Raw genomic sequence first — 26,735 nt, forward strand, 5'->3', positions numbered from 1 at the left:
ATCGTTTATTGCTTTGATTAGCACGAGTTCCCATCCAATTCAAAGAATAGAGTCTCATCTAACATTGTTGACTGCATGAGACTTACTATTGCTTCCCTTTTTGTGTCTCATGACGAGCTAAGACTTCTCTGATTGCCGAAAACCATGTGCTGTCAAGTATCGCATGCGGAAGCGAATACGCCAAACCTCACCTTTTGCACTTTCTGTAGGTGAGGAAGTACGTCTCTGACTTGTTATGCGAAGTCTAAGCCAAGTCTAAAGGCATTTTAAAGCACGGAGGACGAAGAATTAATGTGAGGTCGAGGTTGCTTTCCTCTATCCTTAAGTCATCGCATGATAAGATTGCTGGGGATTTCCATGGAATCATTCCACCATTTCCGTGCTCCTTCACCGGAGGACTTCCAGCGCAATTACGCGTAGAGTTCTGCTGCCAAGGTTTTCGAGGAAGCATTGTGTGAGGAAATAGAGATCATAAGATGAGATGTTACAAGCTGATGATACTAGAGGTTGACTACCTACTACTGATCTTTACAGATTGCAGATATGGAGCATTAGAATCATATCAGAACTCTATGGAAAAGTTGAATTCATACTTCAGCCAGTTGCTCTGCCACTATCTACTTGTTTATTTGGAACTGCTTCAAGTTGACAACATGTCTGCCACAAAAATAATTTGAAACAGTCTGAGAGATGGAACTCAGAATCTGAACTGCTTTGAATTGGGTGATCATATCTATTTGCTGTTAGCAGGAGAAGAGCAGGGAGGTAGCAAAGATTCCAGATACATGATCAAGTTGCTGCACTCTTTATGTTACTGTCATATGCCCACGTTCTCCTGTCTGATACATGATCCCATTCCCAGTTCATCCTCTGCTCTTCCAACCAATAATGAGAGGGAAGAGAGTCGCAATGAAGCACAAGCAACTTAATCCGCATACTGGTTTTGCATCTCACCATTCCTCAAAGGCACAGATTGGGAGGGAAGCGAGGTAAGGGACCACTGCTGATGGCTTCTTCCAAGCTTGCTCTGTCATTTATTATGCTCATGGAGGTGCAGCAGATGCATGGCTGCCAATCTTCGAAGCCTACCTCAAAGAGGTAGCAGCTCAATGTGGCTTCCACTGGGTTCCATGCCCATGCCTATTTGTGTGCGACGTGTTCAAATCCATCTCTAACTTGATCATATCTGTCTGGCATTATATGTAACTCTGCTGTGTCATTTAATGTGCGACTCACATGGACGCAGGAGATCAACTTGTTTACTTCGCCTCAGAATCTTTCCCTTCTCACTTCGCTTTCAAGAGATGATAGCAGCCGCAATGGGCTTAATATATTCCCCTCCCTTCCTTCCTTCCTTCCTTCCTATCAACATCGCAAGCAACACGGTTGCCTCCCTTGGGAATCGTCTCCGTCGACCCACCGCTTCCTCCTCCGCAGGAGCAGCAGAAGAAAAAGATATGAAGGTGCAGTGCGAGGTCTGCACTGCGGAGGCCGCGTCGGTGTTCTGCTGCGCCGACGAAGCTGCGCTCTGCGACAGCTGCGACCGCCGCGTCCACGGCGCCAACAGGCTTGCCGGCAAGCACCGCCGCTTCTCCCTCCTCCATCCCTCTTCTTCCGCCCAGCCCCCGCCACTCTGCGATGTTTGCAAGGTTCGTCGTTGCCTGGCATCTCCATCTGGCGATGGGAGTCGATGCTAAACCGCCTGTCGGTGATGGAACCCTGCAGGAGAAGACGGGCTTCCTCTTCTGCCAAGAGGACCGCGCCATCTTGTGCAGGGACTGCGACCTTCCGATCCACAGCGCCTCAGCACTCACCATGAAGCACAGCAGGTTCCTCCTCACCGGTATCCGCCTCTCCGCCGCTCCGAAACTGGACGCCGAGGCCGTGACCAGTATGCATGGCCACTGCGACATCAAAACCGACAGCAGCGGCGGCGGCAGCATGGTGGCAACGACGAACAGCAGTAGTATCTCGGAGTACCTGATGAACATGCTGCCCGGATGGCACGTCGATGACTTCCTAATGGACGACGTCACCGCACAAGCCTTCTGTAAGGTTAATTCTCAGTTTGCTTGCTTGCGCTTTCCCTCTATGCTATGATGTTCCATCGCTAAAGATGGTGGTGGCGTGTGATGACAGACGGAGGAGGTGGAGGAGGAGGAGGAGGAGGAGGTGAATCCATTCAACGTAATGGATACCAGCAACAGTGTGTGGAATGGCTATGAGGCTCCCTGTTGGGTCGCAGGTGGCGAGGGCACCGGGGTCGAGGAGGTGGAGATGCAGGCCAGCGCGGGTGTCAAGAGGCCGAGGATCTCCATTAGGTACCTGTAAATCGCAAGCGAGGAAGAAGATAATATCACAGAGAAACGGAGAGCGATGATTTCGACACACAAATTCTAGCGATTAGGAAGCTGTCGTGACGCACACAGATTCCGAGATATGCTGTATTAATGTTCGTATCTTCCCTCTCAATCTTTTTCTCTTCCTTCTTTCTTTTCACTTCTGTAGAAGAAAAAGGCTGAGAAGACTGCATCAGGATGTACGTATTGTGGTCTCTTCCATCAGATCCTCGTCGATTCAATCTGTTGTTTGTAGTTCGTATTAGATCCACCTAATCAGGTAAAAATTACAAGGAGAATGCAATTTTGTTCGTCCATATTGAGGAAGATTAGGCAGATCGAAGCAGCAGTATCTTTTTGTTACATGTATTGACTGTTTTGGGTATCGCAAGATATGTCCCCTTGTTTTTTCTATATTTCTCTAAGACCACCCCCTATTTATCATAATATATAAAATATCTCATAACAAAATAGCTGACGATACTTTTGACTAGTGTTATAGGATGATGACACATGGATTATTATTATTTTCTCACATCCTTAACGTCACATGATCAATACCCCACCATATGATTAATATCTCATTATCATTTGGATAATATGATAATTAATTTATCTTTAAGTCAGTTATATATGAAGCTAAAGGAATAATCCAATGCCTTATATTTTTTTGGGTTTGACGTTATATAATCACATCTATGATTGAAAAAAAGTACATAACCATTCGATGCATTTAATCATGGCTTTGAATACAATGATTTTAGATCCCATTATAAAAAAGCTAATTTTTTCAATCCTTCAAACTTTAAGCATTGGTGGGGCCTTATCGAATACATCTCTAATATCAATTATTTTTAGATTTTTTTTTCTAATTCTTGGAGTTAACTAAATCGGTAGGACGTTATGGAGTATATACTTAAACATTGGTGGGGCCTTATCGAGTAAGCCCCTAATATAATTTTTTGTAGGATCTATTACTGAACATATTTATCTTATAACATCAAGTTTGTGATCATCTTGGACTCAAACCAAAGTTAGCTCTGAACCTCCTCCAAATATCAAACAATTAAATTTTGATCTATTAGAATGGCACAAGAAGGATCCAATAAAAATTATTACAAACTATTTGAACATAAGAGTTATCATCGGGGTTGAACAACAACATGGAGGGTTACAGTTGCATCATACCATCCTTTGGTATGATAAAGTAGTAATTCAATATAATTAAACAATAGCAACATGGTTGAACCACCCCAAGAGTTGGCTCTTAAAACTAATATAGTCAAATTGTCTAAAGAGATAACTTCCAACATCAATATAGCTAAACTACCTGAGAGGTGGCTCTCGACACTAACACAGACAAATCGTTTGAAGCAACAATTCCTAACACCAACATCGTCTACCTATCTAAATAAGTGGATCTTGAACTAATACGAACACAATTGAAATCATGTAAAGAGGTGGCTTCCAACACCAGCTAATCAAACTACCTAAGAAGATGATTTTGAACATCAACACAACTGAATTGATTGAAGAGGTAATTTCCAAAACTAACATAGTTGAACCATCCAAAAAAGTTTGGCTCTTGACACTAACATGACAAAATTGCTTTAAGAGCCAGCTCCATATACTAACATAAACAAATCGTTTGAATAAGCAATTCCCAACACCAACACAGTCGAACTACCTAAAGAGTATCTCACGATACCAACATGGTCAAAATGCCTAAAAAGGTAATTCTCGACTCCAACATAGTCGAATTGCCTAAACAAATGGCTCATAACACTAATACGATTAAATCACCCAAAGAGGTTGACTCCTAACATTAACATGGTTAAACCGCTTAAAAAGGTAACTCTCGATAATAACATGACTAAACCTAGTCATGAAGTATTCCTTTATAATGACTTAATTGAACCTAGCCATTAAGCACCCCTTAACAGTAAAGTAACTAAACCCGACTACGAAATGTCCCTCTATAATGATACGACTGAATTGGCTAAGAAGCTACCTATATAACAATATGATCAAACACAATCATAATGCATCTTTTGATGTCGGCGCAACCAAACTCAGTTACGAAGTATCCCTCTACAATGATACGATCAAACTAGACTATAAAACATCATTCTGTAATGACACGATCGAACCAGGTGTTAAAGCATCCATCAACAATATTGAGACTGAACTAAGCCATAAAGCATCTCTCGGTGATGATATAGTTAAACTCGATCATCAAACACCTCTCTACAATAATATAATTGAATTAACCAGAAAGCATATTTCTATAATAACATAATCGAACTTAGTCATAATATGTTCCTTAACAATGATGTAGTCAAATTCATCTCTCTCGATAATGACACAATCAAATTGTTCAAGAAATATCCTTCTACAGTGACATGATGGAATCTAGTTATAAAGCATCCTTTAATGGTAAACACGATCAAAGCCAACTATAAAGTATCCTTGTATAATGACAGGATCGAACACAATCATAAAAGTGTTCCTCTATAATAATATAATCAAACTCGACCATAAAACATTCCTCTAAAATAATATGATCAAATCAATAAAAAAACATCCTTCTATAATGACATGATTGAACTTAGTTATAAAGCATCCCACGATGATGACACCACCAAATCCAAATATGCAGTATCCCTCTATAATGATGCGATCCAAGGAGGCCATAAAATGTTCCTCGGTTACGACATAATCGACTCTAATAATGAAGCATCCTTCCCTAATAACATAGTCAATTCAATTAAAAAGTGATATTATAAAATGACACAAACAAGTCCGATCATAAAATATCATTTGACGATGATATAATCAAATCTGACTAAGAAGTGTCACTCTATAATGATATAGTTGAATCGCCTAAGAAGCATCTTTCTAAAATAAGGTAATGAAACACGACCATAATGCAATCCTCAATTATGATGTGACAAAACTCAATCATGAAATAAATTTTTATAGTGTTATAGTCGAACCCAACCATAAAAATGTCCCTTTACAATGGCACAACTGAATCAATTAAGAAGCAACATGCTCAATCTTGATTATAAAGTTTCCTTCAATGATAACGTGACTAAATCTAACTATGAAGCATATGTCTAAATAACTTGGCCGAATCAATCTAGAAGCACCATTTTATAATAAAAAAATGATATAGCCAAAATCGATCATAAAGCATCCCTCGATAACAACATAGTCAAACTCGACCCTAAGGTATCCCTCTATAACGACATGGTTGAATCGACCAATAAGTATCTTTCTTAAACGATGTGATAGAACTTGATTATAAAGCGTTCCCTTACCGACAACACTAGCAAACCTAGCTATGAAGTATCCTTCTCTAATGATATAACCAACGTGGTCATAAAGCGTCTCTCGGTGATGACATGACCAAACTCAATCATGAAGTATTCATCTATAATGACAAAACCAAATTGACTAAGAACGTCTCTCTACGATGATACAACTAAATAGATTAAGAAGTGTCTTTCTATAATGATGCACTTGGATTTAAGTATAAAGCATCCCTTAACGATGCCAACTAAATCAATCTAAAAAGCATACAACTAAATCAGTCTAGAAAAGTGTTTCTGATAACAATACAAGTCAAATCAACCTAGAAGTATCTCTTAACAACAATATAAGATGATTGGTTTGGAAGCATATCCAATAATAATGCATACCAAATTAGTATAGAAGTATGTCTTAACAATAATAGGATTGAAATAATTTAAGGTGCTATTCCAATGGAAATATGACTTGATCAACTCAAATGCTATCGAATCAGCCTGAAGCACTATTCTGATGATAATGCAACTGAATAGGCTCAAAGCATTATTCTAACAATTGAGTGGTTAAATCGATAGTTGACCAAAGTTAAATCATGACCTGACCTTGCTTCACGCAATGAGACATAATAGGAAGCAAATGATACGAGGATAATGACATGTAGATATTACTAATAGCTCACCACCATATGCCTAACACATCACCATGTTAATGTTATTTGGCCAACACCTCATCACCTTTTGGATTATGTGGCAGCCAATTCAACCTTACCGAGTTAGGCTCTCGAAGAGCTGACTCAATGAATAGTTATCGAAAGCTTTCTAGGTTCGACATTACATAATTACATTTGTGGTTGAAAGAAGTGTATAATTATTCGATGTATTTAACCACAATCTTAAATACATTGAACCTAGACTTAACTTATAAAAGGGCACTTCACGTATATTATCTAGGATTTATATTTTTTGAACACTTAAACTAGATATTTAATTAAATCATTGGAATCATTTATTGATTTAAATATTGAAGAGGTTTTATCGGGTACATCACATAATATAGTGTTTTATATGATGCTTTGTTGAACCCCTCATCTACCAATAATAAGTTTATAACAAATTTATTATCGAACAAATATTGATTTTGAATCCCGAATCATGCTCTAACAAAAATTATTTATAATATTTTTAGCACGTCCATCAAAACACTATAATCATATTCAAAAATATTATAAGCGAGACAAATTGACTCAAAACTTAATAAAAATTAATTTATATTAAAAATAGCATATATCCTTATTGGTTTAAGAATAAGAATAATTAAATTAAATAGGGAGAGTTCTATGTTTCTATGAATAAATTTAAATATTTTTTTAAAATATTATAAATATATTAAAAAAATATTAGAATCAAAGAATTCAGATAGATTAATTTTATCATCAAAATTGATCGAAATATTATAATCAAAAAATTCAATTGGTTAACTCTATCATCAAAATCGATCGATCAATCAAATCGATCCCTCCCCCAAAAATTAAAATTATATGGAAGAGTATGAAAAAAACATAAATATAACCAATAAGACACTTATGGGTAACATTTTTTTTTCTCGGAATTCGTCTTTCAGGTAATACATATTCCTTTAATTTAGTCTTATGTGAAATGGCAATCTAATTTCCTACCAGATGTCAGGATTGGCAGCCCTCCAACATTAAATCCCTCCCCCATTGCCCATCTGCATTCGGGAGAAGGGGGGCGAAATTGAAGTCAACAGAGACCGCCTATCATACTGATGCGCCCATCTTAAAGATGTCCAACGCAGACATCGACGGCCCTCCGTGAACCGTGGTGCGGTGATGGGAAAGCTCCACCGACATCGCTGGGGGACAACGTGTTCTGTTCGTCCCAAGTGACCCACGTGCCGTACCACAAAAAGGTATCCAAATCCCCTGCTTGCCTGTACGGCCACCATCCCCCCTCACGTTGCGATCTAATCTCTTTCTTTCTGCCTCCCCATCCAACAGCAAAAGGTAGAATTCCCCCTCCCCTCCTCTCTGCTGCATCTTCCTCTTCTTCCTACATCCCCAAGCTTTGCTTTAACCTTCTGCAGCGAAACCCAAAAGAGGGAGTTAGGATGCATCGTTTTCCCATCTTAATTCCCGATAGCCTTCGGACATCGTTCCAGGTAGTGGCAATGATGCTGCTGCTGTCGCTTCTACAGCAGAATGGCTGCTGGTGCTACCAGTACAAAGTTGGAGACCTCGACTGTTGGGGTCTGCCCCCTCCCTCCGACCCCCTCCTCTACTCCTCCTGGTCTAAGAACCACCACTTTAGCCTCGGTGACTCACTCTGTAAGCGTTCTTGTTGCTGTTATATATTCCACGATTCCTTCTTAATCTGCTGCAGCACGGTGGTGTGGTGTGCTGGGTCCAGTGTTCCTGTACCCGCCGAGCCAGGACTCGGTGATCCAGGTGACGGAGCGGGCGTTCAACAGCTGCGGCCTGGAGGATCCCATAATGACGCTGCGCGACGGCAACTCCCTCTTCAACCTGTCGGCGCCCGGGTACTACTACTTCATCAGCGGCGTCGCTGGCCACTGCGAGAAGAACCAGAAGCTGGCCATCGCCATCCCCTCTGCCAACGGCACCTTCTTCCCGCCGGCCGCAGACTTCGCCACCGCGCCGACGGGGTCGCAGTCCTACCCGATCGTATTCGGCCCCGCGTCGGCTCAGGGACCCAGCACAGCGCCAGCAGCGGTCGTCAGGGCCCCCGCGGCCATGGGATCCGTCGTCGTCGCCGCCGCTCTGCTTCTCGGTTTCAGTCTCCTGTGAGACACGGAAGGAGAGTCAGCGTCTGAATGTACTGATGATCGAGTTATCGATCAGTGTCATCCATATAAGTTAAGAAGGAAGGCTTCGGCTCCGATCCGACGTGGCTCTCTCCAAACCTATTATACATATATACCTATTTAAATTCAATATAATGTACCGAATAGTTTGTAGTATATTTTGATTTTATTTGACTTATTTATAGTTTTATATAATCAAAACACTATAATAAGTTAAAATATTATAACAGATAAAAAGTACAATCAGCTTTTTAAGAAATAGTTTTGATTTTTTTGAATTAAAGACATTATTTAGTAAAAATCAAAAGAATGTATATTTTGGTAAAAAAAATAAAAAAAGAAAAAGAAAAAGAAAATGATTGAGTGTCAAATTAAAGTATTTTAAGTATTAAATAAAAACACTATTAGAGAATTATGCGAAAAACGAAGTCTGTGTCTAAAACTCGCTCAACATTGGCGTCGTATAATAATTACTAGAAATTCTAATAGTGACCGATCGCGTCAATAATACACCGTCTCAAATCAGAGGCAGGCAGCCACAGCGAAAGGAGACCGCATCAGATCGCACCTCTTTCTCCTCCTCCTACTCCGCCGCCTCCCTGAAGATATCGACGAATCGCTGATCGAATTCCGGGCCGTTTCTCGGGCGTTCGCCTCCCTGGTGGTGGATGGAAGCCATCAGGAAGCAGGCCTCCAAGCTCAGGGAGCAGGTCGCCAGGCAGCAGCAGGTAGTCCGCTCTCCCTGGATCTTTCTCCATCTTCCCTCCCGTTACTGTCGTCGGGCTGTTCTTGCTTCGATTCGTGCCGATTGCTTTTGATTTGGGGCGGATTCACTGCATCTAGGGCAATGATTGACCTCTTCTTTCTTTTTCTCGGGTTGATCTGTTCTTCACCAAGGTGTTGAGATTGTATGGTTAAAGATGAAGAAGTCTTCGTTCAGCTCTTTGTGAAGATGTCTTCGTTATTTCTTTGTGAGTGCCGATAGAATCGTAGTCGTGATCGAGGGACGTTTGGGTCGATTGTTTCTTTCTTATTTTTCTTTTATCTTGTACTCGAAATGGATTGTGGTTTGCCTTCCAAATTACAAGAAAATGGGATATCGCAAACTATTAGGTTGATACTTGAAAGGTGAATCTAAGTGATCACAACGGATGATTCCAGAAGTCCCACCTGACCGTAGAATCCTGATTGAAGCTGCAAAATTCATCTTTGTTTCAAGGGTATAACTTGAATCAATTTCATGCCCTGTGGAAATCATTAAACAACTGAAGAATGAGACATGTATTTTTACATCTTATAATACAACTGAGATTGTAAATGAGAATGGAGAAAAAAATTGTTTTTTTTTCTCACAAGAGATCCATATATTCTCAAGTCAATTTTCCTACTGTGTTTCATAGTCTAGTTTCCCGTACAAGAAAAGAAAATTCACCTTTAGGAATTATATTATATGCCGACTCATATAATATATTTTTCTGAACCTTGATTTGTTCTTGCTCGATGCCATATTTGCAAATATCTATATTGCTTCGTATTTCCCATCAACTTCATTTACAGTAAATTACTTGTAAGTACTTGTAAACATAACAGAAGCAATTTCCTACTCTGTTATTTGTAGTCAAGTTCATAACAGAAGAGAAACATAATTCACCTTCACAAGTTATGGCATATGCCAATTCATGGTTACCATATCATTTGTTTAGACTTTCCCAGGGACTAGTTCATGAGATAAACATATGCATTACCTACTTCTATGTCAGTGCAATAAACCATTTATCTGCTTGTGGAAATTAGGGAGGCTTGCTGAAAGTGTCATATCACTGTCATGGACATGAGTAACAAATAGATTCCTGTTGTTACTTCTACAGGCTGTTTTAAAGCAATTTGGAGGTAGTGTATATGGAGGTTCTGATAATGTAATTACAGATTCACCAGAATATCAGCAGCATCAAAAACTAGAAAAGCTTTACATATCAACCCGAGCTGCCAAGGTTTAAAGCTCTCAACTTCCTGTCTTCTTGTCCATTATCTTCTCGGCCCTTCTCATTCACAGCCTTTAAATCATTGTCTTGCAGCATTTTCAAAGGGATATAGTCCGTGGCGTTGAAGGCTATATTGTTACAGGATCCAAACAAATTGAAATAGGTACCTTTTCCAATTCATGTGTTTTTCCCATCTGTTCATTTTTATCCATTACTATTTTCTGCAAAGCCAAACTTCAATTTTTTTGCTGAAGTCATACTACTTTTTCCAGCATAGACAAATATATTTTGTTTCTAATTGAGTTCATATTGCTTAGGCAATAAATTATCTGAAGATAGTAGGAAATATGGCGGTGAGAACACCTGCACCAGTGGAAATACACTGTCAAAAGGTGCTTTATCTTATGCAAGAGCTCGTGCTCAAATGGAGAATGAACGTGGGAATCTTCTAAAAGCTCTTGGTACCCAGGTTTTGGCACTTGTTTCCCAAGCTAATTTTTGATGCTGCTCTTCTAACAATGCAGCCCAGACTATTGGCTTATGGAACTTACAGAGTTTTTTTGTAAGAGATACTTGCTTATTCATATTTATAGTTCAAATTTTAAATGCCTTTTACCTTTGTTCTCTTTCATTTAGTGGATAAGGGTTACAGTGGATTTGCACTCTGTATTTTACATGTTGTCCAGTGATTACTTCCTTCTTTGCTGTAAACCAGACTCTGTTGGCAAAACTTATCCATGTTTACATAGGGCAGTTTTATCGAGTACATTTTGACTCATTGCTAATTCTGGATACTACATTAAGTTAATGTTATTCGGACATTTGCCTTTGTTTTTTTTTTCCCTAAAAGGTTCTTCATGTACTTATGCATGTTAATTTGATATTTTATTTAATCTGTACCCATGATTATTACATTTGCAGCTGATTCTATTTATTGTCTATTTTGCCTTGCAGTATGAGCAAGACCCTGGTTTTAATTTGTTTCACTTACATCTAAATTTTATGTGAAAGTATTAAAGCATCAAATGGATTGTGCTTCATTAAATGCTGTAATTTTGTCACAAGTTCTCACTTATTTTTTTATCACACACTTTTTCTGTTTTTCTGAATATGTTTGTTAACCATAGATGGCAGTTTGCCAGAGAAGATGCTTAAGTGGCTGTTTTTATATTGATGTTCCTGAGTTAGTGATCCTTATATAAACTGGTTTGCTAGATGCTTTCAGTGTCCACCGATCATATGCTATCTCTGCATTGTTAAATGCTTTCAATGTCCACTTATCATATGATATTCAATTATCATTTTCTGGCAGGTTGCAGAGCCATTAAGAGCTATGGTAATGGGTGCTCCATTGGAAGATGCTCGACACCTTGCCCAAAGATATGATAGGATGCGCCAAGATACTGAAGCTCAGGTAATCTTATTAGAAAATAGAAACTGATAAGATTATGTTTCTATTGGATATTCTCCATAGACATTCCTTGCATTTATCACTATTGATGAGCCTTATTTGTTCAAGTTGCTAATGGAATGTTATACTTAACTTGTATTGTTTAATTTTCATTTATATCTGTGATTCAATTTTGAACTACCTGAAAGTTAGTTTATCATACGTAACTTCTTAAAAAGTTCTAGCATTTAGTATTTTGTACCTCTCAAAAAGGGATACACTATATGATTGAACTATTTTCCTATCTTTTAATAGTTAAATATGTAATTATGAAGATTTACAGGGGGTGTTTCTGCATCGTTTGTCTCAAATACTGTAGCATAACTTATAGTGATGCAATGATAAGCAATAATATACTTATGCATATGCATGTCCACTTTGCAACTGGACTTGGAAGTATTCAAAGGCACAATGTTAGGGACATTCACTTTAAGGTGCTTTTGACAATTTTAAGAACATGAGTTCAGTGCATGAGGCTTCCCACAGCCCTAGGTCTGTGGAGAGTTAGATGCATGCAGTCTTACAGTTGAATTTATATGGCTGTTTCCATGCATCAAGCCCCTGAAAGCCAGAACACTGTGTAGGATGGAAACTAGTAATCTGGTGATTTTACTTATATGAATAGATATTGAAAATATACACTTAACAATTTATGAAATTCCCATCCAGCTGCATTAGATTGTTTCTTGATACAAGTAACTACAATCAGCTAATAAGAATTTGTGAAGCTGCAACTTGTAACCAAGATGTTTGGCTACCAACTTGATATCTGGGATTATAGTTCTACATTTTCTGCTTGCAATTTATTAACCATTGTGCCTGGAAGCTAAACAACTACCTATGGAAGTCATTTCATTGTTGAAATTCTTGTAGAACATGCCCTTGCTGTTTTAAAACTTCTTCACTAATTTTTCTGCAATTCTCTATGCTAATGGAAAATCTTCAAGCTATGATTATTTTTTTAATCTGAAAGCTATATGTGTAAGGAAGATCCTGTGAAGATATGTCTGATAATATGACAGGCTATTGAAGTTTCAAAGCGTCAAATAAAAGTAAGAGAAACTGTTGGTGGTGGTGACTACATTTCAAAGTTAGAAGCCGCTGAAGCCAAGTTGCAGGAATTAAAATCTAATATGGCAGTGTTGGGTAAGGAAGCCGTTGCAGCAATGACAGCCGTGGAGGCCCAACAACAAAGATTAACCTTACAGCGGCTTATTGCTATGGTATAGTCTTTGTTTTATGCTTCCAACAAGCTAGATTTTCACATATTGCTATCTTTTGCTTCATGTCTAACTTGCAATTTTTTCTGCAAGGTTGAATCAGAGCGCACTTACCATCAGAAGGTCCTACAAATTCTCGAACAACTTGAAGCAGAGGTACCTGAGAAATTGATTATTGTTTAGTCAAGTCAATAAATTCTTTCTCTTGCCAACTTTACATTTACATATGCATCATGTGTATGTTGAAAAAGTCTTTGACATGGATAAAGAAACTGACCTTGTTCTACTGTGCTGATGGATTTGATCAATAGATGCTGTCAGAGCGTCAAAGAATTGAAGCATCTCCAAATCCAGCAACAGAAAACTTTGTGCCGCCTCCCCCATCATATGAAGAAGCCAATGGCATTTTTGCTAACTCAACTGTTGATACATCAACTGATACCATGGAATACTTTTTAGCTGAGGTAATTAAAATGACCTGTATGTCCACCTCATTAAGCTGGGTTATACTAGCCGGTTGAGTTGTTTAACCATGTTTGCTGTGCTCACTTGAATGCATTATATGTTTGGTACTGCAAGGTTATTCAATCATATCAGGCCGAGACAGATGTGGAGCTTAACTTGTCAGTTGGTGACTATGTTGTTGTACGTAAGGTGTGTGTATTCTTCTGTGAATTGCTTCATTCATGTTCTGTCTCAACTTTATTGGGGCTAAATATTTCCATGATGAACAGTAACGCCTGGTTTAAAATGTTGACATGGTTTAATTTCAATCGAGAATCTTTTATTGGTCAGCTTAGACTATTTGTAAGCTTTTTGAATGGCTCATTGGCTTTTCTCTTTAAGATGAACCATTTTCCTTTTAAGTTTGACCATAGCTTGTCAGTTTTTGGCTTCCTTTCTCTAAACTCATCCCAAGAATGGGGATTTTTAAGGGTCATTTTTACTACAGTAACTTGAGAAAATCTCTTAAGAGGTTTTAGAGTTTTAAGAAAATCTTAACAAAAAGCATAGAACTTTCAGCCAACTAGACTGTTAGGTTTTAAGAAACTCATCCCAATAATTGGTTCATGGTCATCGGTCTTGGTGTTTGTTCCTCAAGTTTGGAGATGTCTATCTGCTTAGGTTTTAAGAAACTCATCCCAACAAATGTAAAAAGCACTCAACTTGTTCTTAACAAAACAAATTTGGGAATTTTGTTATCATACAAGTTTATTATCATTATTATTTTTTGTTCTTTTACAAACAAAAGATAGGTAAGTGGTTGCTCAATAGGACAGTGCAGCATGCATCTGCCTTTGTTTTCATATTGTTGAAGTTGAATTTAGTTGCCTTGTGCTGATGTCATACGATTTATTACCATCAAATCAATCTGTTTGTCCACTTACAGGTATCAAATAATGGTTGGGCTGAAGGTGAATGCAAAGGAAAGGCAGGTTGGTTCCCTTGCGCATACATCGAGAGGCGGGACCGTGTGCTTGCAAGTAAAATTGTTCAAATTTTGTAGAAAAATGTCTCTGGGAGATGTCTATCTGCTTGTTGTAATGTCTGGGCTTCCATATCCTGGAAACAAATCGTGTTTGTCTCTTCAGTTTATTATTTTGTTCTTGCGTTCTTGGTTCCCTATGTTTATTTTAGATGGCCAATTTTGTCAACTGAATTCACGATGCTGTCTTGTATCTTTGTCCAAGGTTAAGTGGATCATGCATGGAAGAAAGTTATTTATTGCTCTACGCACTTAACTCATAATTTGAGTTGCTTTGCTTGATGAGATAAGTATATAGAAAATGCCACCTGCATAAAACGCTCCTGATTGTGATCAATTGTGTTGAGTTGGTTGGATCAAGCTGCAGCTGGCAATACTTTTTAGCACTTTCCAATATAATAATATGAACATTCAGCTTTTAGTTCTGGTTAAAAAAATTTTGTTGTCTGTAGGTGCATGATGAGAATTGTTTACCTACAAATGGTGGGTTCTCCTTTTCTAGGGAATAATATTCCCATGTTGATGTAATGCATCAAATTGAAGGTGGCCTTGGTCCAACTCTAAGATTGTCATTTATTCTAGTAAGATTGTCATTTGTTCTTTAAAGATCTGACTGAGCATTCTTGAGTCGAGTGATGAATAGGTATTTGGGTGTTGTGAGCTTCAAAAGAAGTTGTATTTTTATAACTTATGTACTAATTTAAATCTATATTAGGGATATTTTTCACCTAATGCATGTATTTGGAGAAGAAAATTGTATTCTTAATTGGTTGTTAGGTTTGTAAATTTTTTGATCTTTGAAGGAATTCATTTCTTTTAAACTTGGATCTTTTTGGTATCTTTGGAGGAATTTATTTGATTTAGGCTTAGATATTTTAGTTAGCATTTGTCAATAATTTTTTTTAGATTTTTTGGTTTTATAAAAAAAAAAATCTATACTATACCTCATGTTAGACTAAGCATAATATCCCTACTGATAGGAATAATAAGAAATAAACCATAGAATACCAGATTGGTTAATCATGCTGAGTGTATTTTGAGAAATTTATTTTCTTTTATTTTTTAAACTTAGATCTTTTTGTTATCACTAATGCGAATGGGGTTATATCTTTTTGTCAATAAAATTCTCTATTTTTTTTATTATATAAAAAAATCTATACTATACCCATAAGGATATGAGTGTACTGAGAAACAAACCACAGAATACCAGACATCAATACCAAAAACAATGCTTGTTGCCTCTCCGAGGTGTGGCTGCAGATATAGAGTTGCAGAAGGCTTAAATCTGCAGACTTGTTCTGATGGTCCAAATGGTGACTCCAGTATAAATGGAATGTTGTTAGTGTAAACAACCTTGAGCCGTGGTCTCGGGGCCGACGCGGCTCGGTTCGGGTCCGGACGACGGGATCTCCCTGGGGCGTCACTCGAGCCTGCCGAGGTGGTCGCGTGCGGTGTCCGATCGGGACGGGGTTGCCCTTTCCTCCGGGCAGAAACTCCTCGCCTGTGCGTTCGGCGGGGACCTTCGGCTTCGCACCTGCACAAAGGTCAGGCCGGGAAGCTCGACCCGACCCCTCCGACGATCGAGTCAGATGATATGGAGGGGGTTTTAGATGAAGAAGTCTCTTTCTCCTCCCTTTGCCCTCCTCCTCCTCGTTTGAGATGCGATGGTATTTATAGAGAAGCTTATTGTTTCCTGATGTGCCCGCTTGTAGGGGGCAGGCTGGTAGCGTCTGACATTGGTGTTGCGTGGCGTGAAGAACCGAGCCGGAGCAGGCGTTAATACGCCTCGACCGATGTTCTGGTCAGTTCGACCGGGTGTTGTCACGTCGATCGAGGCGTGAGGCGTATCTGACGTCAGTCGAGTCTTATCATAATTACTATCCTCATCAAATGTGATACCCTTTTCTTAACATCCAAATTAATGCAGTTGCAACATTGTGAGTTGCTTCGACATGCCGCCAGATTAGTCCAATGTCAACAGGAGTTGTGTTTGTTGAGTTTGCAGCAACGTCAATTGATCCTTCCACCGAAGAATTCGGCAGTTCTTATGCTCAGATTGCATCGCATTCAGGTCAGAAAGATATTAAACAAGTTTAGTATTTCTGGATTTGAAGTGTGATAGGGAAACAATGATATGATCGACACCCTCGATTCCATGTCGACATCATCGTTTTTGTGAGGATGGCACCACAGCGTTAAGTGATAGATACCCAATCTCTCATGATCAGTACCTTAGCGTCCCATGGACGACACCTTGACGTTACATCCCCGATATTCCACAATGTGTAGCTGACATGGTATCGTTCCTTGAACAACATCATATCTATTTCACATCCTTTAGATTTGCAATGGCATGACTCCTTCAGGGTCGGGAGATGCACGAAACTATTATTGAATCTTTTAACTTAAATATCAGAGGAGTCTTAACGGATACACCTCCGATATAGTTTTATAAGATTCGACACCATTAAAATTCAGCAATTCTTAATAAGAGACAGATATAAAATAGAATTTTGATTGATTCCGAATCTATATCCAACTCCAAAAATTGACTATGCAGTGCAATCTTAGGTTGAGATGGTCAAACTTTGCAGCTGATTGAGATTGTTGTGTGCGCGCGCCCTTTTTCACTTCTTTCTTCTCCATTTACAGTCTTCAAAGAGCTTATTAAAGAGGCTTTGAAACCTGTTGTTGCATCCATCAGAAATATGGTGGTGGTTGAGAACTTTTAGGAGCTGTCGTCTCCGGTGACGGGTCGGATTCGTGGTAGGTTGTGCAACGAAGGCAAAGGTTAAAAAAAGGTTAGGCTTTTACTTCACAAAGATGAAGCAGACAAGATTTGCTTACCAACTATTAACTATAACTTTTAAACATAATCTCATCATGTTATTAATTAGACTAATTATATATTATTTTCATAATTAATTATTTTAGTATCTCAATCGTTATATCTTCAAAAATTATATTGAAATCCTTATACTTATTTTTTCTCACCTGCCTGTGATCTCATTATGTGAGAAGACGCCAAGCCAAAATTGATTGATTGATACATTGTTCGTGGTGGGAGCTATAAGCACATCATTCGGTCACTCCCTTTGTTCGAAGTCCCTTCAGCTGAAGCATCAGAATCCACAGTGTATTTGCTCACCGGCAAATGAAAGTACTCTGTGAAGGTAGGTTAAGGTTATGGAAGACAATGACCTCTCTCTCTCTCTCTCTCTCTTCACCACCATCACCCATTTCTAAGTGAGCATAAATCCCAGAGACTTGAATGACAAGCTCCCTTCATTACGACGTTTGCACGCAGAAAAAAACCATTTTTTATGTTTGGAATAAAAGTTAAACACCGGAATGAAAGATTCAAACTTATGCTCTATTCTGATATATATAATATAAAAGATTCAATTGGGTTGCTCTAATCCCAACATCCTAAACTAATAAAAGAAAAGGACCCAATTATATTTTTTAGATAATTCAAAAGGACGCCATGCAAACTAAAAAATCATCACATTATAGAAAGGTAATAGTTTAAATAAATAGTAAGAAACCTCTCAATCATTCACTTAACATTTAAAGATCGATTCATGTTTAAATTCTTCGGGAGTTAAAGTGATGTGATATAAAGAGAAATAAACTTTTATATATGAACAAATATTAGCGGGTCATAACACACAACATAATTAAATGGAATCATAATAAAATAGAATACCAAAATATACGTGGAAAATCCCTTCAATATAAGGGTAAAAATCACAGGACAAACTAGAGATAATCCACTATAATAATAATAAATATACAAATCTCAATCTCTTACCTAAAACCTTAGCAATAATCACAAAAGAATAACTGGGATACAAGGATCACATCACTGTGCACAATATCTAAATCCTTCATAATTCTCCCGAGTAATTATAGTAAGAATCTATTATAGATCTGATCTAATCTGAGATGAAAGCACTACTAGATGATTGAGAATAGTCTTTCTATATTTACTTTGTTTTCTTTTCTTTCTTTCCCTTTCTTTCCACGACCCCCTTAATATAAATATGTGTTGTCCTTGTTCTTGTCTCTCTGTGAGCTTGTGAGCTTGTGAGCTGTGGATTGAATATAGGCTCTAAGCCCAACATAAAGAACTGATGGTTGCGTGACGCATTGACGACATCATCTGCATCTCCGAAATCTGAGGTCTATCTTCTCCGCGTACGATGCCATCACAATCAGATGTTAGAGTTCCTTACGAACATACAATAAAGATCGAGTTCTTTCAAATGCAAACACTAAACCACAACTCTCTTTTTCTCACGTCTGAATTATCCGCCTAATTTAAGCATAACGTATGAAGAAAATTGTGCCCAGCATAAAAATAATGATTTAAAAGATTTCTTGGCACATTTAGATTCTACAAAGTATACGATATCATGTAACTAATGAGAATCTGCCTTCGACACGGAAGGCAGCAGCAGCTGAGTTTGGTGGGAGAAAATTGCCGGGTGCCTAAAATTGTATTGGCTGGGAGCCTTCTCTTCACACCACACGCTGTGTTCTTCCTTCCATGCGTGGGGTGTCGTCACAACCTCGTCAGACTAACTCACCTACTTCTCTCCACCCCGACTGCAATGTTGATTATGGTGAACAATCATGGGTCATCATCATTTAGGTTCGCTATTACACTCATCTTCTTCGCAAACCATAAATAAGTGAATAGGACATGACGAAAGGACGTTTGACGGATTGGAATAGATGTCAAGGGAGGACGAATACAAACACCTGTAGAGATCAAAGATACAAAATAAATACGCGGCGGGGATGGCTATTATGGAATGAGATAAGCCTGTGGATCTTTTGTTAGTGGCTATATATATGTGGCCTTCTCCACTCTTCTTCTCTCAGGAGAAGATATCTCAGAGAGAGAGAGAGAGAGAGAGAGAGAGAGAGAGAGAGGGTATAACATATAGCTGCAGCAGCTATGGGATGGTCTGAAGAGGTCACGCCCCTGCACTTCATGGTATGCTTCGCTTTACCTTTGGTGCTCCTGTATGTTGTCGCTACGAGAAGACGAGGGAAGCTGCCCTTTCCGCCGGGGCCACCGCAGCTGCCCGTCATCGGCAACATGCTGATGATGGACCAGCTTACACACCGCGGCCTGGCGAAGCTCGGGGAGCACTACGGCGGCCTCTGCCATCTCCGTCTTGGCTTCCTCCACGCCTTCGCGGTGTCCACGCCGGAGATCGCTCGACAAGTGCTTCAGGTGCAAGACAACGTCTTCTCCAATCGCCCGGCCACCATCGCCATCTCTTACCTCACCTACAACCGCGCCGACATGGCCTTCGCCCACTACGGGCCCTTCTGGCGCCAGATGCGCAAGCTCTGCGTGATGAAGCTCTTCAGCAAGAAGCGCGCCGAGTCGTGGGCCTCCGTCCGTGAGGAGGTCGATGCGGCCGTCCGCTCCCTCGCCGACCGCGCTGGCTCTGCTGTCAACGTCGGCGAGCTCTTGTTCAACCTCACCAAGAACATCATCTTCCGGGCGGCGTTCGGGACGCAGAGCCACGAGAACCAGAACGAGTTCATCTCCATACTTCAGGAGTTCTCCAAGCTATTCGGCTCGTTCAACATCGGGGACTTCATCCCATGGCTCAGCTGGATGGATCCGCAGGGCATCAACAAGCGGCTCAAGGTGGCACGAGCGTCGCTCGACAGATTCATCGACAAGATCATCGACGAGCACATGGCGAACCGCAAGGAGGCTGATGCATCCGATGCTGACATGGTGGACGACATGCTCGCCTTCCTTGATGAGTCCGGCTACCGCTGCCAAGCAGGGGAGAGAGATGATCTCCAGGGAACCCTCAAGTTGACCAGGAACAATATTAAGGCCATCATCATGGTGTGCTCCAATATCCTATTGATGTCTCCCTACTTGGTTCACTTTCTTTGCTCCTCTTCACGCAATACAATTAGATTATCTCACATCAGAATGAGCTCTCTCTCTCTCTCTATCTATCTATCTATCTACACACACAGACACATACCCAGAGCATGATGGTGATGCACGACATCATCAAAAGATAGCAATTTTTTCCTACCCAACCACACTTTAGAGTTATTAAAAGCATGATATTTTAAGTCAAAGTAGTAATTATTATTTATTATGTTCTTCTGAATTCTTATATGATGGTTGTTTGAATTTGCCTCAATAAACTCAATTGCTTGACGACGCAGGATGTGATGTTCGGCGGCACGGAGACGGTGGCCTCGGCCATCGAATGGGCCATGGCCGAGTTGATGAAGAGCCCTGAGGACATGAAACGGGTGCAACAAGAGCTGGCTCATGTGGTCGGACTCGACCGGAAGGTGCACGAGAGCGACCTCGACAAGCTCTCCTTCCTCAAGTGCGTCACCAAGGAAACGCTCCGCCTCCACCCCCCCATCCCTCTCCTCCTCCACGAGACCGCCGAGGACTGCGAAGTCGCCGGCTACACCGTCCCCGCTCGCTCCCGCGTCATGATCAACGTGTGGGCCATAGGCCGGGACAAGTCCTCATGGGAGGACGCCGACGCGTTCCGGCCGTCGAGGTTCACCCCTGGCGGCTGCGCCGCATCTCTCGACTTCAAGGGCAACTACTTCGAGTTCCTACCCTTCGGGTCGGGCCGGCGCTCGTGCCCGGGCATGCAGCTGGGCCTGCACGCGCTGGAGCTCGCGGTGGCGCAGCTGATCCACTGCTTCACGTGGACGCTGCCGGACGGAATGAAGCCCAGCGAGCTCGACATGGGGGACGTGTTCGGGCTGACGGCGCCGAGGGCGGTGCGGCTCGCTGCCGTCCCTGCACCACGTCTCAGCTGTCCACTATACTGATCACTCTTCCACAAAGAATGAAATGAGAGCGACGCGTTGGTGGGTGTGTTTATCTTCTGCTGTTCAGACAATAATAATGCTTTATTCTATATGAAAACATATATATATGAAATATTTTGTATCGGAGATTGCTTCGATGTACACCACAGAATAAGATCACTGATTGTTGATTGCAGCTCATTGCGGGGTATCCATTGTCTCATGGTGGACTAATACATCACAAGTATAAGAAATCGGCCACATTGGTCGGAGGTCAAATCGCATACGCATATGCGTCCTTATTTAAAGTCTTTGGTTTCGCGTCAACTCCACTAGCATATGTGATTAATTATATATACCTTCAAAACCTATGATAATTTATTTACATCAATACATCCCTTCAAAACCTAAACCTTAATTCTGTATCACTATAATTGATGCGTATCAGCCGCTCTTAGTTAAATTTATAATTTCTAGTGTTATCTTTTAGATACTTATTATGATGTTACAAAATATTAAAAGTATTTTAAATCATATATGTTTTTATTTAATCAAAAAATTAATATGAAACATAATTTTTACCTCAAAAAATATTTCATTTAGGTCATAAAATTTACTTATTGTTAACATAAGACCTATAATTAATTGATGATTAATAGAAAATACATTATCGATCAATCTAACATGTGGCAGCCATGGTCTAAGGCAGATGATTATGTGTTGTCTCTCATCTCTCGCATGGATAAGAAACTAAGGGGAGGTTATTGGAGGTAATTAAAAGTTGCCTCCGAACAGAATATTCTATAAAATATTTTGTCTATTTACAATTATGTATAAAAGCTCATATTCAACATAATGAAAAAAGGTAAAGGATAACCTTTTTGACCACTCGCATTCGTACTCGTATACCTCGGGTTACTAACTTGGGTGTTAAAAAGATCGGGTTATGAAACCTCTCTTAACCTCGATCTTTATGTAGGTAGCACTTCAAGAGATTAATGTTTTTACCTCGGAGGCACATCGGACAACCTTACGCATATGAGCCTAGACTATATTGGATTGAGTAGGATGTTAATGACTTCTTCCTATAATATTTTGATACTAGAAGAGGACTTGATGTCGTAGGAATGCTTATCCATCGATTCTCTTAATAAATGCTTGAGTAAGGAGGCTTTGCCCTCAACTTATAGTACTTTCACCTAGGAGGACAACAGACACACTTTTTGCACATAGACATATTCACCTTAGTGTGAATGCTGATGCGATACTAGTGTCTATTCAATGACTAGGGTCTCTCACCCCTAGGGATAATCCCGAGTAGCCTAGTTATCCTCGTCGAGGTGTTTTCGAATCTCATTCAACAAGTGTAGATGCTAACAGGCATGATACAAGTTATCACTTTACTTTTTCCCTAGTTAGCCCAACAGATGATGCCACTAACTCAACTACGATCATAGGCTTAATCACCACTAACATTGGCACCTATCGAGGTTCCCCAACCGACGTGGTGTCAACAGTCTAGGAGAGCCCGAGACCCCTTGAACCACTAGCCATAGGGTTAGTTCGATCCCCATTTGTGAAATTCAGTGGATTTCACCACCACTTTATCCTACTTGAATCTGAGACCCAATTGGTGGATTCAATGGAGGGTTTCCTATGGATCCAACCACAATAGATGGATTGACATTTGAAGGAAACACGACGAGAGTTCGAACAATCAAAAGGGAAAGCATTAGTCGACCCCACCTCGGGTTGATTGTCATTTACCCAAAAAATCTAGGAGGAATCGATTCTAGCTAGCTTTTACCTCCTATCATTAAAGACATTCAATGGCAGTGTCGACCCAATAGAGTACATTGTAGCTTTCTACACCTAAATACCGTTGTATGACATTTCAGATGCCCTTATGTGTTGTACCTTCCTAACTACATTAAGAAGCCCAGCACGAGAATGGTACGCCTACCCAAAGTTGCTTTCCATTAGTTTTTTTGCCTAACTCACAAGAAAGTTCGAACTTTACTTCCTTGTGAACGTGCGCTTGAGGCTATTAAAGACAATGCTTCTCGGACTCAAGCAAGGGGAGGAGGAAATGTTTGTAGATTTCGTTACTCATGAAATCCAATAAATGGTAGATGCCCATCCATTGCTTATAATATAAACCTTCATAATAAGACTCAAGCCCTCTCATCTCTTCTAGTCATTGATAGAGAAACCATCGATGACTATGCCAGAGACACTTCGGAGAGTCAATCAATACATTATTACCAAGGTAATGGTCTCAAATAAGCATAAAAAGTCACGCAAGAGTGGCCACAATCCATCTTGACCCCGAGATCAGCACGACGAAGAAGATACGAGTGACTTAAGTTACCTCACCCAAGGTCCAAGTTGAGCCACTTAAATATGAGTAGAACTCAAGTTTTTCTATAAATAAAAGAGAATGGACTCTTGAAATACCTCACATGATGAATTCTCCATTGACGAAAAGAGATAAATCTAAATATTGTTAGTTCCATTGGGATGGATTATGGCCATAACACGGAGGATAGTCATGATTTGAAAGAGCATATTAAAGAACTCATGCGTTGGAGACACTTCGAGTAGTTCATCTTAAATCACCAGGAACCCTCATCCCGACCTCAAGGGCCAATAGAGAGATAACTTCAGGGGAAGATAACTTGTTGGGTCGTAAAGTTTATACTCAAACTACCATTGAAAAGCGTCGAATGATGGAGGGCAACCTAGAGATGAACTTCAAGGAGAAAGAGATGAAGTATCTTGACCTCCACAATGATAATGCCTTAGTTATTTTTGTAAAGATGATTAGCACTCGAGTGAAGAGGGTTATGATTAACACAAGTAACTCTGTCAATATTATCTATTTTGATAATTTTTATAAATTTAGGCTCTCAAATAATGATATTACCCATATAACTTCTTCGCTGATGGGGTTCACCGATGACTCTATCTTACCTCTCGGGACCATGAAACAGCACATCACATTCGGAGACAAGCCTTATTCTAAAATGATATTAGCTAAATTTATGATGGTAGATATCATCTCAGCATACAACACAATCATAGGCTGACCTATAGTGAACAGACTAAGGGCAGTTGTGTTGACATACCACATGGTTATGAAGTCCCGACAAGAACAAGCATTAGAGAGTTGAGAAGCAACACAAGAGAGTCATGCTAGTGCTACCTGATGGTAATCTCCCTATTAAAGAAGGCTCAATTGAGTTGTTAAGATCAGGGCAACACTTCTCCAAGAGAGACAAGTGCAACTCATCAACTTCTCTCGGGAGAATGTCAAATTGTTTGCTTGGTTATGGAGGGACATGAATAGAATGGATCACATAAAAAAAAAACCCATCACAGTGGAAGGTACAAGACAAAATATGCTTAAGGTATGAGTCATGAAAATCGGCCTGTGTCAAGAAACCCATCATAATAGGATGCACAAAACAAAATGTGCTCGAGATGCATGAGTCAGAAAAAACTCGATCTATATTAGAGGAAATTCGCCATAGTGAGAGGCACAAGGAAAAATGTGTCGAAAGCACTTGAGTCAGAAATATCCAATCCATATCAAAAGAAATTCGTCATGGTAAGAGGCACAAAACAAAATATGTTTAAGGCACAAAACAAAATATGTTTAAGGCACATAAATTGAAAAAACTCAACCTGTATCAAGAAACCTACTACTGTGAGAGACACAAGATAAAATATGTCCGAGGTGTAAGGAGAATATGAAGACCACTCTCCACCCATCTGACCACGTGGGCAAGGGTTCAAGGCAAATGGTCATGAGCTTTTCCTTGCTATTGTCCGCATGGATAAGAGGCTAAGGGGAGGTTATTGGAGGTGGTTAGAAGTTGTCTCCTTATAAAATATTTTATAGAATATTATAATCAAGTATAAAAGTTCATCTTCAATATAATGAAAAGAGGGGAAGGATCACATTTTTTTATCACTTGCATCCACACTCATGTACCTTGGGTTACTATTTTAGATATCGAAGGGACCGAGTTAAGAAATCTTTTTCGATTTTTATTTTCATACAGGTGACACCTCAAGAGCTTGACGTTTCCACATCGAAGTTCCTTCAAATAACCTTGTGTATATGGGTCTAGACCATGTCAAACTAACTAGAACGTCAATGTCTTCTAGTAGCAATGATTTTTCTTATAAATAGGTGCACGAGGTTCAATGAATATTTTTAATTAAACGTTAGAAAGAAGTAAATATAGTATTCAAAATCATAACTTGACCTTAAAGACCTAATTAAAAGATCATAAACCCAAAACATTAAGTTGTTTTATATATATATATATATATATATATATATATATATATATATATATATATATATATATATATATATATATATATATATATATATATATATATATATATACACGATATTGAAGTGTGCTTCACGATGGTTAGTCTTGCGTGGTGGGTAGAGCTAATCCATCTTCGATGGGAGTGGAGTGCATATCGAAGTGTACTTCACGAAATTGCACCACAAACGACAATTTCGAGTGCAACTCAAGCATTAATTTGACTGTGACCACTATCTAGTGTATTCCGGATAAATCAGAGCAAACAATGTGTGTGTGTGTTAATGTTAGTTATCCTCTTATCTTCTCAACAAGGCTCAACGTGTCCTCTTTCTCTATTGCCATCAATCATAGTTTCCGTACTCAGATATATTACAAGGAGTTGGGGTTGTTCTCGAGACAAAAAAAAACAAAAAAAGATGGTAAAAAGTTGAAGACAAGCATTGATGAAAAGTTGGTGGAAGAGAAGAAGAGAGTAGGCAATGACTTAACAATACAGTGGGACCGTTGGGGTTTATCGACGTGATGAAGATACGACCAAGCGGAGGGAACGGAGGAGATAGAGACCAGGTGGTTGATTGAGATTTGTCACTTTGGCCACCACTCCACTTGAAGCGTTAACGCGTGATGATGGAAAGCACCAAACTTATTGTTGTGGTTGGATTAATAAAGTTGAGACGGGTGATTGGAGAGCAGTGATCGTGTGATGCTTGTAAGATGACGAATAGCAATCCCCAATAGTTCTCTTCCACTATTTCGACCTGTGTGGGGGCGGATATTTCAACAAATATTGATCGTTCAAGCAATGAGTTGCTTTCATATTTATCCCTCTACGTTCGAGTTTAATGTATTTACCATTCAAAAATCTAAAAATAAGTATATATCATTGTGATTAATCTCCAACTGCTATTTGACGAATAACCGAAAC

The 26,735-nt window shown here is 39.6% G+C and overlaps 4 protein-coding genes across 5 annotated transcripts; all 4 read left to right on the forward strand.

Moving 5' to 3' along the window:
- Positions 1–1,273: 1,273 nt before the first annotated feature.
- Positions 1,274–2,638, forward strand: LOC135596653 (B-box zinc finger protein 21-like). Of its 2 annotated transcripts, none has more exons than XM_065088715.1 (3): positions 1,274–1,649; positions 1,726–2,055; positions 2,140–2,638. In XM_065088715.1, exons 1-3 carry the CDS (start codon positions 1,305–1,307, stop codon positions 2,329–2,331), a joined length of 867 nt encoding a protein of 288 aa, XP_064944787.1. In that variant the 5' UTR covers positions 1,274–1,304; the 3' UTR covers positions 2,332–2,638. The 2 variants fall into 2 exon arrangements, with proteins under 2 accessions (XP_064944787.1, XP_064944788.1); XM_065088716.1 differs by having other exon boundaries at positions 1,726–2,050.
- Positions 2,639–7,626: 4,988 nt separating this feature from the next.
- LOC103972069 (early nodulin-like protein 8) lies at positions 7,627–8,574 on the forward strand. Its single transcript, XM_009386262.3, has 2 exons — positions 7,627–7,995; positions 8,078–8,574. The coding sequence occupies exons 1-2, from the start codon at positions 7,779–7,781 to the stop codon at positions 8,473–8,475; spliced, it is 615 nt and encodes a 204-aa protein (XP_009384537.2). The 5' UTR covers positions 7,627–7,778; the 3' UTR covers positions 8,476–8,574.
- Positions 8,575–9,007: 433 nt separating this feature from the next.
- LOC103972071 (SH3 domain-containing protein 2) lies at positions 9,008–14,877 on the forward strand. The gene is made up of 10 exons (XM_009386264.3): positions 9,008–9,220; positions 10,361–10,483; positions 10,568–10,637; positions 10,792–10,943; positions 11,787–11,888; positions 12,947–13,147; positions 13,238–13,300; positions 13,456–13,608; positions 13,724–13,798; positions 14,535–14,877. Exons 1-10 carry the CDS (start codon positions 9,161–9,163, stop codon positions 14,649–14,651), a joined length of 1,116 nt encoding a protein of 371 aa, XP_009384539.2. The 5' UTR covers positions 9,008–9,160; the 3' UTR covers positions 14,652–14,877.
- Positions 14,878–19,515: 4,638 nt separating this feature from the next.
- LOC103972072 (cytochrome P450 84A1) lies at positions 19,516–21,662 on the forward strand. The gene is made up of 2 exons (XM_009386266.3): positions 19,516–20,514; positions 20,850–21,662. Exons 1-2 carry the CDS (start codon positions 19,597–19,599, stop codon positions 21,480–21,482), a joined length of 1,551 nt encoding a protein of 516 aa, XP_009384541.2. The 5' UTR covers positions 19,516–19,596; the 3' UTR covers positions 21,483–21,662.
- Positions 21,663–26,735: the final 5,073 nt, after the last annotated feature.

This window comes from Musa acuminata, chromosome BXJ1-11 (genome assembly GCF_036884655.1).
Source record: "Musa acuminata AAA Group cultivar baxijiao chromosome BXJ1-11, Cavendish_Baxijiao_AAA, whole genome shotgun sequence".
Classification (NCBI taxonomy): Eukaryota; Viridiplantae; Streptophyta; class Magnoliopsida; order Zingiberales; family Musaceae; genus Musa; species Musa acuminata.

What these genes read in the sequence shown, in the direction of transcription:
- LOC135596653 (XM_065088715.1), top strand. Translation starts at nt 1,305, where the DNA reads ATGATAGCAGCCGCAATGGGCTTAATATATTCCCCTCCCTTCCTTCCT. An exon ending in CACTCTGCGATGTTTGCAAG is followed by an intron (nt 1,650 to 1,725) that starts GTTCGTCGTTGC and finishes GGAACCCTGCAG; the next exon opens with GAGAAGACGGGCTTCCTCTT. An exon ending in CCGCACAAGCCTTCTGTAAG is followed by an intron (nt 2,056 to 2,139) that starts GTTAATTCTCAG and finishes GTGTGATGACAG; the next exon opens with ACGGAGGAGGTGGAGGAGGA.
- LOC103972069 (XM_009386262.3), top strand. Translation starts at nt 7,779, where the DNA reads ATGCATCGTTTTCCCATCTTAATTCCCGATAGCCTTCGGACATCGTTC. An exon ending in TAGCCTCGGTGACTCACTCT is followed by an intron (nt 7,996 to 8,077) that starts GTAAGCGTTCTT and finishes TGCTGGGTCCAG; the next exon opens with TGTTCCTGTACCCGCCGAGC.
- LOC103972071 (XM_009386264.3), top strand. Translation starts at nt 9,161, where the DNA reads ATGGAAGCCATCAGGAAGCAGGCCTCCAAGCTCAGGGAGCAGGTCGCC. An exon ending in AGGTCGCCAGGCAGCAGCAG is followed by an intron (nt 9,221 to 10,360) that starts GTAGTCCGCTCT and finishes TTACTTCTACAG; the next exon opens with GCTGTTTTAAAGCAATTTGG. An exon ending in ATCCAAACAAATTGAAATAG is followed by an intron (nt 10,638 to 10,791) that starts GTACCTTTTCCA and finishes CATATTGCTTAG; the next exon opens with GCAATAAATTATCTGAAGAT.
- LOC103972072 (XM_009386266.3), top strand. Translation starts at nt 19,597, where the DNA reads ATGGGATGGTCTGAAGAGGTCACGCCCCTGCACTTCATGGTATGCTTC. An exon ending in ATATTAAGGCCATCATCATG is followed by an intron (nt 20,515 to 20,849) that starts GTGTGCTCCAAT and finishes TTGACGACGCAG; the next exon opens with GATGTGATGTTCGGCGGCAC.